This window comes from Pterocles gutturalis, unplaced genomic scaffold (genome assembly GCF_000699245.1).
Source record: "Pterocles gutturalis isolate BGI_N339 unplaced genomic scaffold, ASM69924v1 scaffold23385, whole genome shotgun sequence".
Lineage (NCBI taxonomy): Eukaryota > Metazoa > Chordata > Aves > Pterocliformes > Pteroclidae > Pterocles > Pterocles gutturalis.
The window spans coordinates 36,790-53,434 of NW_010138885.1; the positions used below are offsets into that span (position 1 = coordinate 36,790).

General features: G+C 36.9%; 1 protein-coding gene across 1 annotated transcript in view; it reads left to right on the forward strand.

Annotated features, from left to right (window-relative positions):
* ZMYND8 (zinc finger, MYND-type containing 8) overlaps positions 1-15,441 on the forward strand; it is a 51,487-nt gene extending 36,046 nt beyond the window's left edge. The window contains exons 13-21 of the mRNA XM_010083174.1: positions 1,319-1,471; positions 2,327-2,830; positions 3,772-4,146; positions 6,196-6,386; positions 7,418-7,498; positions 8,580-8,658; positions 10,159-10,398; positions 10,566-10,723; positions 15,340-15,441. Of these exons, the coding sequence (XP_010081476.1) occupies positions 1,319-1,471; positions 2,327-2,830; positions 3,772-4,146; positions 6,196-6,386; positions 7,418-7,498; positions 8,580-8,658; positions 10,159-10,398; positions 10,566-10,723; positions 15,340-15,441 (1,883 nt within the window). The remainder of the gene's footprint in view (positions 1-1,318; positions 1,472-2,326; positions 2,831-3,771; positions 4,147-6,195; positions 6,387-7,417; positions 7,499-8,579; positions 8,659-10,158; positions 10,399-10,565; positions 10,724-15,339) is intronic.
* Positions 15,442-16,645: the final 1,204 nt, after the last annotated feature.

Here is a 16,645-nt window from a genome sequence, read left to right on the forward strand (position 1 = left end):
GAGAATAGAATATTTTGAATAAATAGCATGGATTGGAAAATCTGATGTTATGGTCCATGAGCAATACCGTAAAAAATGTCTAATATGCTTTCAAGTAGAATATCAGTTATTTTTTCAGCTTTAGGGGAGTTTCCTTTGCTAAACATACTCTTTGGTGATAGCAATGAAAATGGCAACCCTTCTTCGTTTAATCGTGTCAGCTGTGCCAGACAGAGACTCATCTGGGAATCCTGTGGTTTTCAGATACGACTTGTGTCTCATTGCGTTACATAATGTGAACAGGGTTTCTGTCTGAAAACAAACCAAAAGAAAAACTCTAGAAAGCAAAGACATGTACCTTGAGCAGAGTACTAGGAGGACTCTATGATTGTCCTCGCAATTCATCCGTAAGGTAGAAAAAATAAAGAAAATGAGCTCAAAATGAGCCATCTGTTGTTACTGTCAGACTGGCGAAATTGAAAAATGGAGGTGTAAATGACCAAGCTGTACGCGGATTGCTTGGAGAAAATACATACTGCTGACAGTATGGGTTCGGTCCTTGTATAACAGAGGCAGAAATGATAGAGCTACAAATTTGACTAAGTAAGGAGTGAAAATTTTCAGATAAGTAATGAGAAAAAGTAAAGACTTTGGACATGAGAACTTGAAGGTTTCTCCACAGTGGGCTTGTCTGCCCTTTGGCTCTGTTTTCTTTTTTACTAATAGTTTGACATTAATGAGGCAGATTGGGAATTCCAGGTCATTGAGACTTCCTTGTAGGTTAGAGAGAGAAAGTCGGATTGCAAATCTTCTTTCATATAGGTGGGGTTCCCTGGGGAGGTATTATAGTGTCTTGTCTTTATCTTCCTTCATTCTCTTCCTTCATTCTCCATTTTTCCTCCTGTTTATATCCTGCCCTGAGCGCTAATGGATTGTCAGCACTGTGGGCAAAGAGTAAAGGATAGGACCTTGCTACAGAAATATAACCTCAGAAACTGAAACATAGAAGCAAAAATGTGCAACTTAGTTGCCAAGACAGTTTTAGCTTTAGCACTATAGTCTGTACTATAATGCTATAGACTGTAGAGCCAGTAGACAGATCTGTATGTTTCAGAGTGAAAATTCTCTACATGTGTAAAAGAACTGACATGCATTGAAAAATTTATTATTTTATCTTAAAGTTATTAATCTATCTGGTGTAACAATGTACATTTTTATTTCTATTCTCATGACTTATCTTTTGAATTTTAAATGTTTTGTAGTAAATTTTGTCTTATCTGGATACTGATCTCTTTTCTTTTTGTAAAATATTTTTCTTAGTTCCTTTTTCTTTTTCTAGATCGCAGCAAAGCTGAGATGGATCTGAAAGAGTTGAGTGAATCAGTCCAACAGCAAACTACTCCTGTGCAACTCATTTCACCAAAACGACAGATACGTAGTAGGTTCCAGCTTAATCTTGACAAGACAATAGAGAGTTGTAAAGCACAACTTGGTAAGTATAACTCAAGAATACAATGGACATCTGAAGGATACGGTTGAGGAAATTTTGAATTGGAGTTTGAAAGAAGTTTTTGAATAGTAAAACCTTAAATATTTTATGCTTTAAAACGCAAGGATATTTGAACTCTTTGAGGCAAGCAGAATGTACTGGACTAATTTAATTTAAAATACAGTGAGACCTGATGTTTCAAATTTTTGTCAAAAAGCTTTCATCTTTTAATCTGTTTTGTACCATTCTGATGTAGATAGTATGATGGAATTATAGTCTTACTATTGGCTCTGTAAATTGAAAAATTCAAGAATTTTAACTAACTTAGGTTAGTTGCACAAATTGGTGTATCCAGTCACACAGGAGCTGAATGCTGTTAGAAGCATTAGCGCGTTGTCTAGCACTTAAAGACATTCTAGACACTAAAAAAATTAGAGGTTCTCCCTGCAAAACTTACGCAGTCTAAAATCGATTCTGCAACATACACGTAAGAAACTTTAATCAGGTGAATAGTCTTATTGATTTTAAGGTGGTTTCTTGTGGGTAAAAATAATTCCTCTTTGTATTTGCCAGCATTGGGTCCTGAGTTGAACAAAACAGCTGGCAGGTAGTGGAAAAAAGCACTGAAAGGAGGGCCATTGAATGAAATAAAAATATGAATTGGAATATGTGGAAGATAATTCTTGTACGTTCTGGTATTGAGATAGGGCACTAAGGGAAGTGTTTAGAGCTTAAGGACTGACAGTTAAGATAATGGTATGTATACACTTTGTTTCAGTATATAGAGTTGTTTTTTTTTTTTGGTAATGTCAGTCAGTCTGATGTCAGCATGGAATGTACTTTCCTCCCCACGATTAGGAATAAATGAAATATCTGAAGCTGTTTATACTGCAGTAGAACACAGTGACTCTGAAGATTCTGAAAAATCCGACACCAGTGACAGTGAATATAGTGATGAGGACCAGAAATCAAAGAATGATCAAGAAGATGGAGAGGACAAGGAAGGTACAAGAAGTGACAAAGAGTCATTGAGCTTGAAAAAAAAAGCCAAGCCCCCTGCACAGAATGAAGACAAGGAGGAACTTAAAAGCACAAGTCCAGAAGTGGAGAAAACAGATGACCCAGTCAAAGAAAAGGCAATTATAGACACTGAAAAAGAATTTTCTGAAAAGGGAAATAGTTTACAGCATCCTGCAAAAGAAAAACTGAAAGGTAAAGATGAAACAGACTCTCCAACCGTGCATCTAGGACTGGACTCTGATTCTGAGAGCGAACTTGTCATTGATCTAGGAGATGATCATTGTGGCCGTGAAGGAAGGAAAAACAAGAAAGAATCTAAAGAACCTCCTCCTAAACAAGATGGTAGGATGAAGTTCTTTCCTTTTTTTTTCTCTTCTGTACTATAGGGCTGTTGTCAAAGCCAGAGCTGTTAGCTTTATTTTTGCATTAAGATGTTAAAAATATCTGTACTAAAAGTTCTCAGTCCCCATTATAGGTTTTGGTTTAAATAGGACGTTTCATAGAGTTTCCTTTCAGTAACATAAAACTATATGAAAAAACTGTATGAATATATTCTAGCCATAACTTGTGTCCTGTCCGTGATTCCAAGGCCCCTACCTTTCTTTGTGGCTATCAGATATTAAAATGCGTTGGTCTGGAAAGGGGATCTGATGCCTGCAAATCTGAAGGTCTTTGCCGCCTTTCCAGAAACTTGCCAATGCAGCAGCCTTCTCTTTCAAACATTTTCTTTTCTTGGCCACAGCTCTGGAAGAATCATCCAGCTCCTAAATTGATCTGACATGTGCAACTCAGCTATAAACTCTGGAATATTTAGAGTACATACATATTTTAAATACACTGTAGATTTGGTGGTCAGTTGCAGTTCACCTTTGTTTAGAAACTTTTCAGTATACTGTTCCTCCAGTTATTGTTCATTTGAATGTATTTTTCTCCTGAAAGAAAGTGGGATGACAGTTGTAAGTGGTAACCCAGAAACATCCTAACAAATACTAGCCTCTCTCATATCTTCCAAAGGAGGTCAGGCTGGTTTTCTGGCTTTTGTACTTTTTGTTTTGTTTTGTTTTGTTTTTTTTTGTTTTTTTTTGCTTAATGGCTAGTGCTTCTGAATTGCCACCAACTTCAACTAGACTGAAATGAATTTACTCGTAGAATTTTGATTACCTTTTGAGGAAAAATAATACAAAGTAGACTGGAAGGTGCATATGGCTCTTCCAAAAATAAGATGAAAATTATGAATCAGATGTGTTGGTGAAAAGCTGGCATTACATTTTGTGTTTGTTTAGTTATAGGTAAAACTCCACCTTCCTCCAGTGCAAGCACACAGCCTCTGCCAGAAACTCCAGTACTTACCCGCTCTGCAGCCCAGACTCCACCCGCTGGTGTGACAGCAACTACTAGTGCTTCTTCTACTGTCAGTGCTCCATCTGCAGCCACTGGAAGCCCTGTGAAAAAGCAGAGGCCTCTGCTGCCTAAGGAAACTGCCCCTGCTGTGCAGCGTGTAGTGTGGAATTCTTCGAATAAATTTCAGACATCTTCGCAGAAATGGCACATGCAGAAGGTGCAGAGACAGCAGCAACAGCAGCAGAGCCAGCAGTCTCAGTCACAGCAACCTCAGTCCTCTCAAGGGACAAGATATCAGACAAGACAAGCAGTTAAAGGTATACCCTTTCTAACTCACTGTGCCTGTGATGCCATAATTCCCCAGTAGTGATCGCAGTGCTCCAAGGCTGCCTAACCAGGAGTTGTTCCATATAAACAAAATCTCAAAGTGTGGTTCTACTCTGATAAGTGACTTTAAAATACAGCAACTTACTCTCCATACCTGCTCTCTCTGGTGTGTATTTAGAGTCATGTCTCCTTATTTCAATGACAAAAAGTTTCTGTGTGTATCTGTATAAACATTTTTACCATTCTTAGCCATCACAGATTTGGGAAAGTCAACCGGATTGTTTTTTGGATTATATGGTGAAACTATTAACGCCATTCCACTTGCATGATTACCACTGTCACCTTGATATCTACAAACTGGACCCAGTTTTAACTGACAAGAAGCACATCTGTACAGTTTTTCATAGAGTGTTAATTTGACAGCAATGAAATTACCCAGGCTACATTTGTCTTTGAAATCCCCGTTGTTTAACTCTTTTAACAAGAGTTTGCTAGTTTACTGAGCAAGCAGCCATGGCATTTTAGAATGTTTTCATAACTGTTTTATTACCAGCCCTTTGCAGAGGTTTTGCTAGTAGTAGGCACATGGTAACATAAGCCCATGCTTCTGTTGCTTCCAGAACAGGAACTTCATGTAGATCTAGCTTCATTGGTAATTTCAAGTTAATACACTGAGCTGTGTACAGTTGTGCCTGATGAGTAGATGTTCTCCATTCTGCTAACACTGCTAGCAAGCCAGTGATTTCATACAGAAGAGAGGTTTAGGTCATGGGTCACAAGCAGACGCTTACCAGAGGCAGGTTTCTCTGGTCACAAACTGCTTTTGTGACTGCCATGTCAGAAGTGTTGAAGAAGGGATATCTTTCTACTTGTAGACTGCACAAATTTGATACAGAAATATTCAGTGAGAAAAAGAAATGTGAAACTTGAAGAATTACTTTTGATAGTCATACTTTAATAATATGGACTGAACTTTAAATGTTCAGAATATGAGTTTGTTTTCTCAAAGTGTTTACTATTGAGCGCATCATAGGTATGTTCCATCTTAAATATCATATGCTAGAAATATATCCCGTAAACTATAAAACCTATAGATTTTTTATATACTGAATTGGCATAAACAAAAATATAGTACATACAGATAAATGCAATAACTTTTTTATTTCAGTAATTCCTGTTTTGAGGATATTGGCAGTGAAGACATCTTTTATAATATGAATCATTAAAAGTAGATTGGAAAGTATCATCCTTTAAAAAATATTTTTTTAAGTATTTAAGACAGGTAAGTCATTAGGGATGAAAATGTGAGGGTCTTTGCATTTTGATTTGTACTTATTTTTTTTAATTGCCATTGCTCAAGTTTATTGGAAATACTGACCAAAGATGAGAAAACTTTTCTTATCTTGTTTGAGTTAACATTATGAATAACTTCTTTGCTTTAATGAGTTAATCTAATGTTCCATTCCTTGCTCTGCAGCCAACCAAAGGCTAATGTTAATCTGGATGTATGTATATTAAACATATCACAACCTTAGTAATCATTAGTAGCCTTAATAACATAGAGTGGGAGTAGGCTTTCTTCAGCAGTGGCTCACTAAACCTAGTTTCAAAGCCAAAAGAAAAGAAATTCAATAATATGTTTCAAAATTATGGGAAATGAAAACGTCAGAAGTCTAACTTATGCTCTGACATGGTATTAGTTGGGAGTTCTCCAAATGGAGAGGTTAGGAAGTAAATTCCTAGGAAAACTCTCCAAATGGGAGGAATACAGATCTGAGGGAGGCTTTGCATTGGCCAGCCTAAAATGATAAGTTGCAAAGATACATTTGCTTCGTTACCTTTAAGCCTAACAATTATGTCCAAGTTCAGTGGCTGGGCACTGTGTGATTAATTGATTAAATGACACTGTTGTATAAATAATGTAAGTCTTGGAAATGGTTAGGTGCACACATTTCAGTTAGACATTCAAGTTAGAAGTTTGCCTATTCATTTTCGTAATTCCTGATGTGATTGATCTGCTGTATGTTCTCTTCTCTTAGCTGTGCAGCAGAAAGAGATCACCCAGAGCACTTCCACATCAACTATAACCTTGGTTACAAGTACTCAACCTATTTCTATGGTTACCAGTTCTGGATCTGCAAGTACACTTTCTTCCTCAGTTAACACAGACTTACCAATTGCAACAGCTTCGGCTGATGTGGCTGCAGACATTGCTAAATATACTAGCAAAGTAAGTTATTGAGCAAGGTTTGGTTGAAATTTTATTTTGAAGTGACCTTTCGTATTTTTGACATTTCAAATTATGAAATAAGTTTATTTTCAGGTTGTTGTATGTTGCATATTCATTCTACAAGGTAGGAAAAGCAACATTTTGACAAGAGTGCTGAGCCATCATTTTAGAGCTGGCTGAATTCTGCCATTCCAAGCCAGACTGTGTGTATGATAGGCTTCAGCTGCTCAGACACTTTAGACCCTTTCCTTCTCATGTTACCCCATTAATACTTCTTACTTACATTTCACTGTGGTCCGGACCACATTCTATATTTTATGCTAAAAGTGTAGATATCCCCTCAGCATCATATTTACAGTAAACATTCTTCTGTGTCCAGTAATACATATATAAAAATGTAGTTTTGCTTCATCAGATGGTAACTTGTCGTAAGTGTGTGTTCACATATTAAAACAGAAGCTAAGTTGTTGAAAGAGGATGTGGTGTAATACTCGTATCATAACAGTGACAGTGAGGGAGGGGTCAGTAGTTTTTCAAATAACTCTCTTAGATCTTTAAATTAAAAAATCAAGGTGAATACTATGTAAGGAAATAAAGTTGCTACTCAGGTATTAAAATCCCCAAAATTAATCTTGACTAGCAACTTCATGGTCTCAACCATGGGTTGGAATCTCTTGGTGGGATTGTCAGTGGTCAGCAATGTCAGTAAATGTCTTTTCGAATTTCTTTTTTTTTTTTTTTTTCCATGGAGTTTCTTCCCCAAACTCATGGTTATAATTTTTTTTTGTTTTGTTTCTAAATTATATAAATGGCAATTTATTGGAAAAGTAGAAGGTCAAGCAGTTCACCAGTTCAGGATACTTAAAAATCAGTGTCCTGATCAAAAGTGCTGTGTTCGTAGACCCAGATAAATATAGAGATATGGGGCATTGTTGATAGTAATATAAGTTTACATTAGAGTGGCTGAAAGGAAGTGAAAGTGGGAATCTATTAAAAATACATATTAAAGATTTTTTTTTTTTGTCTTTCAGATGATGGATGCCATCAAAGGAACAATGACTGAAATATATAATGATCTTTCTAAAAATACTACTGGAAGTACAATAGCTGAGGTTAGTGTAAGATAAAAATAAAATAATACTGCTTGTATTTTAGCTTTGAAAGTTAAAAAATAAGTGTTTTTACATATAGAATTACTATGTAAGTATACCTAGAAAGTATTATAAATTGAGACTGTCTAGAGATCCTAATTTCCATACTGATTCAGAAATAATGATTAGAGTGGTAGACAAAAACACTGAAAAAAATCAGATGGGCTCTATAAGATAAGCAGCAAAAACAGTAAGCCATCAAGCCCAGACCTTTAAAGCTTCTGTTAAGGATTTAATTTTGTGTCACCTTGTTTAAAATCAGAAATGAAGTAGTTTTTTTAAATGTGTATATATATTTTTTAAAGCATGTATTTGCCCACCAGAGGAAGAAGATCTGAATTTACTTGTAGTGCAGTAGCTTATTCCATTTATGTGATTATGACTTTTTAAAAAATGCTTTAGTACTTTTTGCATTTTTAATTAAATGCTATACCTGTCTTTTAATTGTCTCCAAAGGTAGTACTTAGTATCTTTTAAGAGTTTTCGTTAAACTTGGAAAAAGCAGATTAAGCAGTGTAAACCAAGTATGAATGTGAACAAATAAAGCTGAGTTAGAAGTGTGGTGGTACGTTTGCTTGTTTTCACCAAAATAAGGAAGTCACAATTTTGAAAAATGTTACTTGTATTGCTAATCCACAGTGAATGAAAAACTGCTTTCCTAAGCCTCATCTCTTTAAAAAAAAAAAAAAAAAAAAGAAGTCATCCTAATAAATATAAGCAAATCTGAGGAATAGGATTTTTATTCCAGTCAGAGAAATTTGAGACTTGACTAATTTCAGAAGCAGGAGCAAGTTTCATAGAAGTGTTTTTTGTTTTCAAACAATTCTCTACTTTATACAGTAGGAAAATCTAACAAACAAATATTTAGAATACTTCAGATTTTGGTTTGCAGTTTACTATGGTCACGTCCTTATGTTAACATGAAGGAGCCTTGATGCAAGTGATAATCAGGCTTTTTGCTTTGGGCATGTTTTTCTGTGTAATAATTATGTATTGTACACTACACCCTGTTTATTATTACTATTAAATTTTTAATATTTAGATTCGGCGTTTGAGGATTGAGATAGAAAAACTTCAATGGTTACATCAACAGGAACTCTCAGAAATGAAGCATAATCTAGGTATGAAAATGGTAGTGCAAAATAGTCTGTCATCCAAATGCTTGTATATAGTATGTATTACTTTCATCAAATGATACTACAAATTGTCTAAGTGAAGGAAATAAAACTGTATATAATGTGTTGTGCTAATGTTAGCAGACACCTTTTGAGTATGTACGCGAAGTTGCTTCTATCGGTGCATAGTAAACAACAGGTGTTCAGCCCTCTTCAGCCTAAATTTGTCTCGGAGGGCTTCTTTGTTTGTTTGTTTATGTAAAGTGAATAGTCAACCTTGACTCAATCTTGATGCCAGACTGTCAGTGAAATAAGGTCATAATACTACCTTAAACAGAAACAATATTATTCCTCCTAGGAGGGGGATTTTAATCTCTACATTCATTCAGCCATATGGGAAGAAAATGAAACCATTATTAAAATGTGATTCCTCTCAAATTATCTTTTTTAATTCACTGACTGTGGAGGGAAGGTTGCAATTCAATGATCAAGTGTCCTCGCCCACTTTTTTACTTTCTTTTTGCAGAGCACATCTGGAATGGAAGTAAATTAAGGGCTGAATAACTCCATATTCAGATTTATGTCTTTGGTTAGTTAGTAACATTTTGCTCTTTCAAATCAGGGCAGACCAGTTTTTCCACTGCTGCAGTCCAGTTATAGCATTCTCCAGTTACCTGGGTATGGCAACAACTCGTCTGCAGCTCACAGAACTGAATGTCTAGGTGTGCTCAGAAATAAAAGAAAAATCCTTTAAACTCTTTGTCACCAGTCTTAAGCTACTGATTTAAGTAAACACCTTTAATGTTGTTTTGAAAGTCTGTCAACTTCTGAGTTTTTCAGAAGACTCAAAGATTCATCCTGAGTCAAGGTGGTTAGAATTGGAATGGTTTATTTGTGTTTGCCCACTTTCTTGAAGATTCTGTCAAGCTCTTTTCACTCAGAGTCACTCACAGTGACTGAGGTATCAACTAAAAAATGCATTAATAGTGGGTGGCACTCAGAGCAATCCTGAAGTAAGGCTCAAATTTACAGCTTTATTCATGTTATTCAAGTTTGTACAACTTTGGCTCTTGAAAATTTCACATTTTTCTTTGTAAAGAAACCAAGATAAAATGAACGATAAATATTCGCTGTTACTTATGAGACAAGAGAAGAAGTATAATTCTCCATGTTTTCTGAAAATTGGAGCAGAACAAAAGCTTGGGCTTGTAAAGACAAAGTATGTTAGCAGCAGCTAGTACACATGGATTCTGATCCTTTGTGGGACATCTAGAACTGAAGTGTTAAATGGAGGGCAGCGGTTAGAGGTAAAAATCATTGTCCCAGAATAGGAAAAGAAGGTGGAAGACTTTCATTTGTTGAGTAGGTATGAAACAGAGATGCCCAAACTCAGGGAATATTTCGATTGTTAATTTCATGTTTTAATTCTCATTTAAATTATTGTTTTGCACCTTGCTGTTGGGGAACAGAAAATCTAAAACTCATCTTCCTTCGCATTTTGAGTAGAACTGACAATGGCTGAAATGCGTCAGAGTCTAGAACAAGAACGAGATCGTTTGATTGCTGAGGTAAAGAAGCAGCTGGAAATGGAAAAGCAGCAAGCAGTGGATGAAACTAAAAAGAAGCAGTGGTGTGCTAACTGCAAGAAAGAGGCCATTTTTTATTGCTGTTGGAATACTAGCTACTGTGACTATCCCTGCCAACAAGCTCACTGGCCCGAGCACATGAAATCTTGCACACAGTCAGGTAATCTTTCTCTGAGTTGCCTGTTTCACAGCTATGAGGGGGTTAGGGCGGGTAGAATACACAGTGACTCATTCTTCATTTGCATGGGTGCAGATGTGCCTGCGAAGAGTGACTGTGGACTGGTACACATGAGTAGTGGCTACTTTCTCTTTTTTCCTTTATTCTAGCTACTGCCACACAGCAAGAAACAGATACTGAAATTAGCACAGAAACATTAAATAAATCATCCCAGCCCAGTTCAGGTGTGCAGACTACACCCACGGAAACAGCCAGCGCCCCTAAGGAAAAAGAAGGTTCAGCTGATAAAAGCAAAGAGAGTGTTACAGTGAGTATCATTGTGGTCACTTCAAACAAAAATAATATGTAAGATTTCTCTGAAACCTATCCCTAAAAGGTTCCCTGGATCAGCCAGGAATTTATGACCATTTGCATATTTCAAACAGTGTGATTTGGGGACTGAGATAGGGAGTTGTGGTTTTTTTTCCTTCATCTTTGCAAAAAAAAAAATAAATCTCCTTCTGTCCTCTGGGAACACCCTTTCCCCTTTACTCATTCCCAGTAAAACCTTGTGTTGGCTTGACTCATCCTTCCAGCCAAAGGGGACTGGACCTCTTTCTCTCTCTCTCTCCAGGACCCATCAGTGTAGCTTCTGGTCTGGATCTTTCGATACAAGTTGCCTTCTGATAAGCAATACTGACTGCAGCACTTCCAAGCCCTTCTTGCCCGGGGGTTCAGAGGCCAAGCTCAAGACCTGCATTCAAATCAACTTACTTTATCACAACAGACTGCCACTAGGGTACCACAATGTTCCATAACACTGATACAACACTTCACCTGGATCTACAGTTAACGGAGCAGTGTGCAGTTACGAAATCCTCCATAGCATCTACTCTGATAGTATTCAGTAGGCAAGGATGAGCAAATGCTCTAATAAAAGGGACTTAACATTGCATATATAGAAAATGTTTATAGAGAAAATTCTGCTTTATAGGTAGGGCTTGACTATTATCAATTTCAGCATCGTTTTTCTTCTGCCCTTGCAAGATTTATTAAATGAAAAATTTATGGGGTGGCTGATCCTTCGAACCCTTACACGTGATCCCCCACATCAGTAGGAGCCTTGTTGTATTTTAAAATATTAAAAGCAAACTAATTTTGTAGTATTGTGATTCCAGCATGATGTCTCATCGAGATAGTCCTATAGAATTGGGAAGCATAGTAAACTAGAGACCTGTGTTCATTTCTTGACACTTTTGCTATTGTCTGGTATTAGATCTCTGGGCTTGACATGTCATCTGAAAGAGTAACTTGGGAAACAAATTTTAAGAGAGAAAAAGGATGTGCTGTTCCACCTGGATGCTTTGGTGAAGTTAGTTAACTCTGTCTCAGTCGATGGTCACATGCATTGTTTGTGGCAGCTCAACCTTTGTATTACTGGGGAAACAGGGGATGGGAGAAAATCCATTACCAAAACTTCTGCCAGGGAATATTCCAGTTCTACAAATCTGGAATTGCTTTCACATAGATGTTCTACCTGAAACATCATGCTGCATACATTGATCATGTTCATAATTTGAATTCTGTTTTATTAACAAGCATGTAACCTGTGAATTCATTAAGATGCAAATTTTTTAACACAAACGAAATATCCAACATAAATTTCATATTATAATAACAACTAGGTGGAATTTATGTAAAAGCTGAGACTTCTACTGAGGTTGCCTGTGCTGTCTCTGCAGATAGCAACAGGTGTGACAAGCAACCAGCCTATAAAACTGGTCCAGGTACCGCAGACCACCACCTATATTCCAACTACTCAACCCACAATTGTAAGTACAATATCATAATTTAAAGTCTGCAGTAATACTGTTCCTGGCATTAAAATTGCTCAGTATTTCTGGGGGGTTGTCTCCGTCTGCTGTTCTATCAAGATATGAATTCACTGGTATAGTCTCAACTTGCAGTGCAAAATGTCTTATTTTGCTGTGCAACATTCCACCCTTCCATTTCATCATCAGTCATTCAGTATAGCGAAGGCACTGAGGACAGTCAGATTTCCATTATTATGTTAGTTATATGTCCGTTTCATGTATATACTTGACCACAACATCAAAGTAAATATATATAGAATTAATTTAAAATATCTTTAAAATATCTTTTTGTCTATGGTATCCTACAGAAATTTAAAGTCTGAGCTATGCTTGATATTCTTGTGACATCTCGGTAACTATGAAAGAAAATACACATTCATCAGTAGTGCATCTCCCACGTAGTCCTGCACATTAGTGTTATGAAATTATGAGAAATAGTGTTGGAATCAGACCTGGTTTTTTCCATCAGAGAGTTAACCAAGGACACTTGAACTCCCCAGTGTCAGTCACAGGAGACGGGACAGAAGTGAGTTTGATTTTTGTATTTCGTACACCGCAATATCCCATTCTTCCAACCGGCTGCATTCTGCAGTGCTCCCCTCGGTCAGCAGGCTGCTGAGCCGACATTCTGCTCACCAGAAGGGGATGTGCTGACACCACACTGGGAGCAGCATGGCGTGCAATGGGTCAGCGCTGGGTTCAGTAGAGAAGCCCTTGCCTGGCAGTTCATTTTCTGACTGAAGTTAGATCATTTGTAATAGTAACTATGTACTAATTTAAAAAAGTACCTTACTCACACTGTGGCTGGGAGGTCTGGTTTGCTATAGAAGTTGCTCTGTCTCTCTCCTTGTGCACACCCCCGCCCCAGCTGCAGGATGCATCCCTCTGGGGGTGTCCTGTGAACACACACGCACACACACACAGTAGCTCACAGCCATTCTATTCCACACAAACGTTACTGCTCTTAGTGGGAATCATGACTCTTCACATTCCTGGCAGCATTTGGTCTCAACTGAGAGCGCTGTGCACCTTTGCAGCACTGGCCCTTCAGTTGCTTGGACTGAATTACCGTAACAAGAAGGTTTTATATGTGTTTTAAAATCAAATAGCAAACATCAAAGACATTAGGCTCTTTTGTGAATAGCTGAGAGGTTGTAAGATCATGAGGTGGTTTTGTGTAATATTCAGAAACATGGCAGTTACCTTCATCGGAGTTCTGTAATACAAAGTGTATTGAGTTATGTAAAGCGTAATTGGAACGTCTGAAAGGTGTCAACCTTTATTTGTGCATGTTTAAAACTTTGTACACATCTGCATTAGCCTTGCACAGCTACAGACACCTCTGTATTCTAATGAGTGCACGTGCAATTTAAATAATTTTAAACCTTAGTGCATGTTTAATATGTATGCAAAATGTACATAGGTGTAAAACTGACAGAGGTGGAAAATTTACCTCTCAGGGAATGATCTTAACACATTTAAGGAGTCTCGCACATTCCATATCCTGATCGCTGTAAGAACTAAAACTTAATTTTTTAATTTGTGTGTGTATATTTAAAAGGTGACCGTGGCAACCTTAATTTCCCCACCTGTAGTACTAACAGTGACTTCCATAATGGCTTCTTTAAGGTTCAGTTTGCACTTTGTTTCCAGCTAGGAATTTCTTCCTCTGAACAAATTCTAGGATAACTTCTGGGTACCATTCTCATTGAACCCTCTACAGACATCTGAAATCATTACAAAATGGCAGTAATCTTGAATTTGTTTAGCAAATTGGTTCCATGTTTGGTTTTTATTCTTTCTGCAGCTAAAATCATGTAAAAAGATGAATTCATCATCTTGGCATTCCAGGGAATGGAATGAGTAGGCTTCTGGAGGGCACAGACCTTGTCACAAAGGAGCTGATAACCACTCAAGGCTGTAATCTGTCTCAGCAGGGACACTCAATCTCTGTTGAATACCATTAAGACACTAATGTGGTTTCTTAAAACAATGTGGGGAAACATTGGGCTTCAGTGAATTTGTATTTCTTCCATGTTCTCTTTGGAATGTCACACTACCATCAGGGGGAAGATCTGTGCATCCCTTTCAGATTCCTCAAAATCTCACTTCGTGTTTCTTCCACAAAATATTGTGAACTGAAGGGGATGTGTTTGTCTGATCACCAGTTGTGCATCACTGGAATTGTATCACACACACTTGCAGTTTGTATGGTGTAGGCATTTCTAGACTTTCTCACTTCTGGAGGAAGGTTAAGATACAGACTTACGACTCAATAAATCCTTTTCCAGATCTTCCAGAGTGATGTGACCTTGACCAGATTGTTTAACATTCTTGTGCCTTTGTCTCTGCATCTGTAGAATCAATTACCACCTATAGAGATGTCCTGAAACTTCATTTGTCGAGATTTATAAATCATGATCTGTATGATGGAAGTGAAAAGTTTATTCTATATTAATATTTTTACAGGGTGTGTAAGGCAATTCCTAGTAACGCTGATGTTTCTGTTATTGATTTGTGCAAAATTTAACTTAAGTACTTTTTTGTTCAAATGGATGTTCTTTGCTCTCTTCTGTGTAGAGTGAATGCATGGTGGAGTTCCTTTTGGGGAAAAAGATTTAAGTAACGTGTAACAAGAATATACTTATAAACAAGGGTATTTTTGTACTCCAGTTTGATTTGTCAAAACTTTTTCAAATGACAGAGGATTTTCTTAGCCCTTTTTCCTCTTCCCATGTATTAGTTTGGGGAAAATACATAACTGGATGTAGTAGTGACTATGAAAACCTAATTCTCCAAGCACAGACAGAGTGTGTACAGTATCGACAGGACCACCTGTCCCTGTAATTATATACTAGTAGTAACAATACAGAAAAACTCTCGGCTATAGGAAAGTAAAACACTACTTTCTACCCTGGAATGAGGAAATATTGCGGTAATAAAGGTATTAATTCTTGCACAAAATTGGAACTTGTTCTGGATTTTCCCTGGAAAAGAAATCTCTATTTCTGTGGTCATGTTTATGTGACCTTTAACATAACAATATGTTTCTCTTGGTTTTAATCCACAGACCATTCCTGTAGTGGTAAGTCCTTCTGCTGGGACAGTGGCAATGAGAACTGGAGTTCAGTATGTTCAGACCACAATGCCAGTCCAAGTACGAAGAGTCTAACTGCTAACAAGAAGTCCATACAATTGTTGGAATAAATAGATCTGATAGAAATGTGAAAATTAAACACAGTTCTTTGGATTAACCTCAAAGGTTCAGACTTTAGCTTTGTATATGTGTACAAAGCATTAACTACACTACATTAATGTAAAGCATTAGCGCTGGCTTAGGACAGGTAAGATCCATCTGAAACCTATGCTTCTTTTGTAAATAATGTACAATTTGTGGATGTCATTAGAGTACCATCTCCTTTTTATATTTGTATTGACTTTAACTTATAAAGAGCGTTTGAAGTTGGAAAAGGAAGGTTTAAAACAGCCTTATCACAAGCTAACACTGAAACCGGTCTTGGGAAATTGCAGTTACACATCCAACAATGTAATCATGAGAATCTGAACAAGTTGATTTGCATTTGGATTGAAAAAAATTTCTGCACTTTGAACTACTACTCTGGTAGAATTTCTTTGAGCAACCAAATGATGAAGGGTTTCTTTTTTCACTAATTGTATTAGGCAAGTTATGGCATTTCCAATCTGTGGACCTGAAGTACATTAAGATTTGCATTGTTTTTTACAATTACCAGACTGTTAAAATTTATATTGTTTACAGGTTAAAATTAAGTTAAAATGTCATGCAGTCTAATATTGGAAAAGTTGGAAACTGTGCTACCAGCTGGTCATAGCGTGATTTCTGATCGTTGATATCCAAGATTGGCAAAAGCAAAGTTTTTTCCTATGCTTCACAGTTTTCTTTTTGTCAAAATCCTCCAAAAAGGACTTTGAAAAGCTTTTTGAATGGAACAAAAACCAGGTGTGGAGAAAAACATGGATCAGGAAACATGGGCAAAGGACTTTTGATGCTGGGCCGGAGCATGTATTATTTATATGACGGAATTTATGTTTTTATGTAAGCATGAAACAGTACAGTATGAGAGAAAGTAACCCCTGAAAATGCTGTCTGTTACACTTATACTGTAGTACCATTTTGTATGTTGTGTAAAACGAAAGCATTGAACAAAGCAAAGGTGATGTATGTATATGAGAAAATTAATTGTATGATATCATTCCAGTACATTCTGTTGTACATTTTAGTCATGTTGATTTCTCCCATTGTTTATAAAAGAATGCGGTTTGTACAGTCTCCAGCTAGTACCCACATTAGAGGGAAAAAAGTATTAGAAGACAGAAAAGCGAGAACAGAATATTCG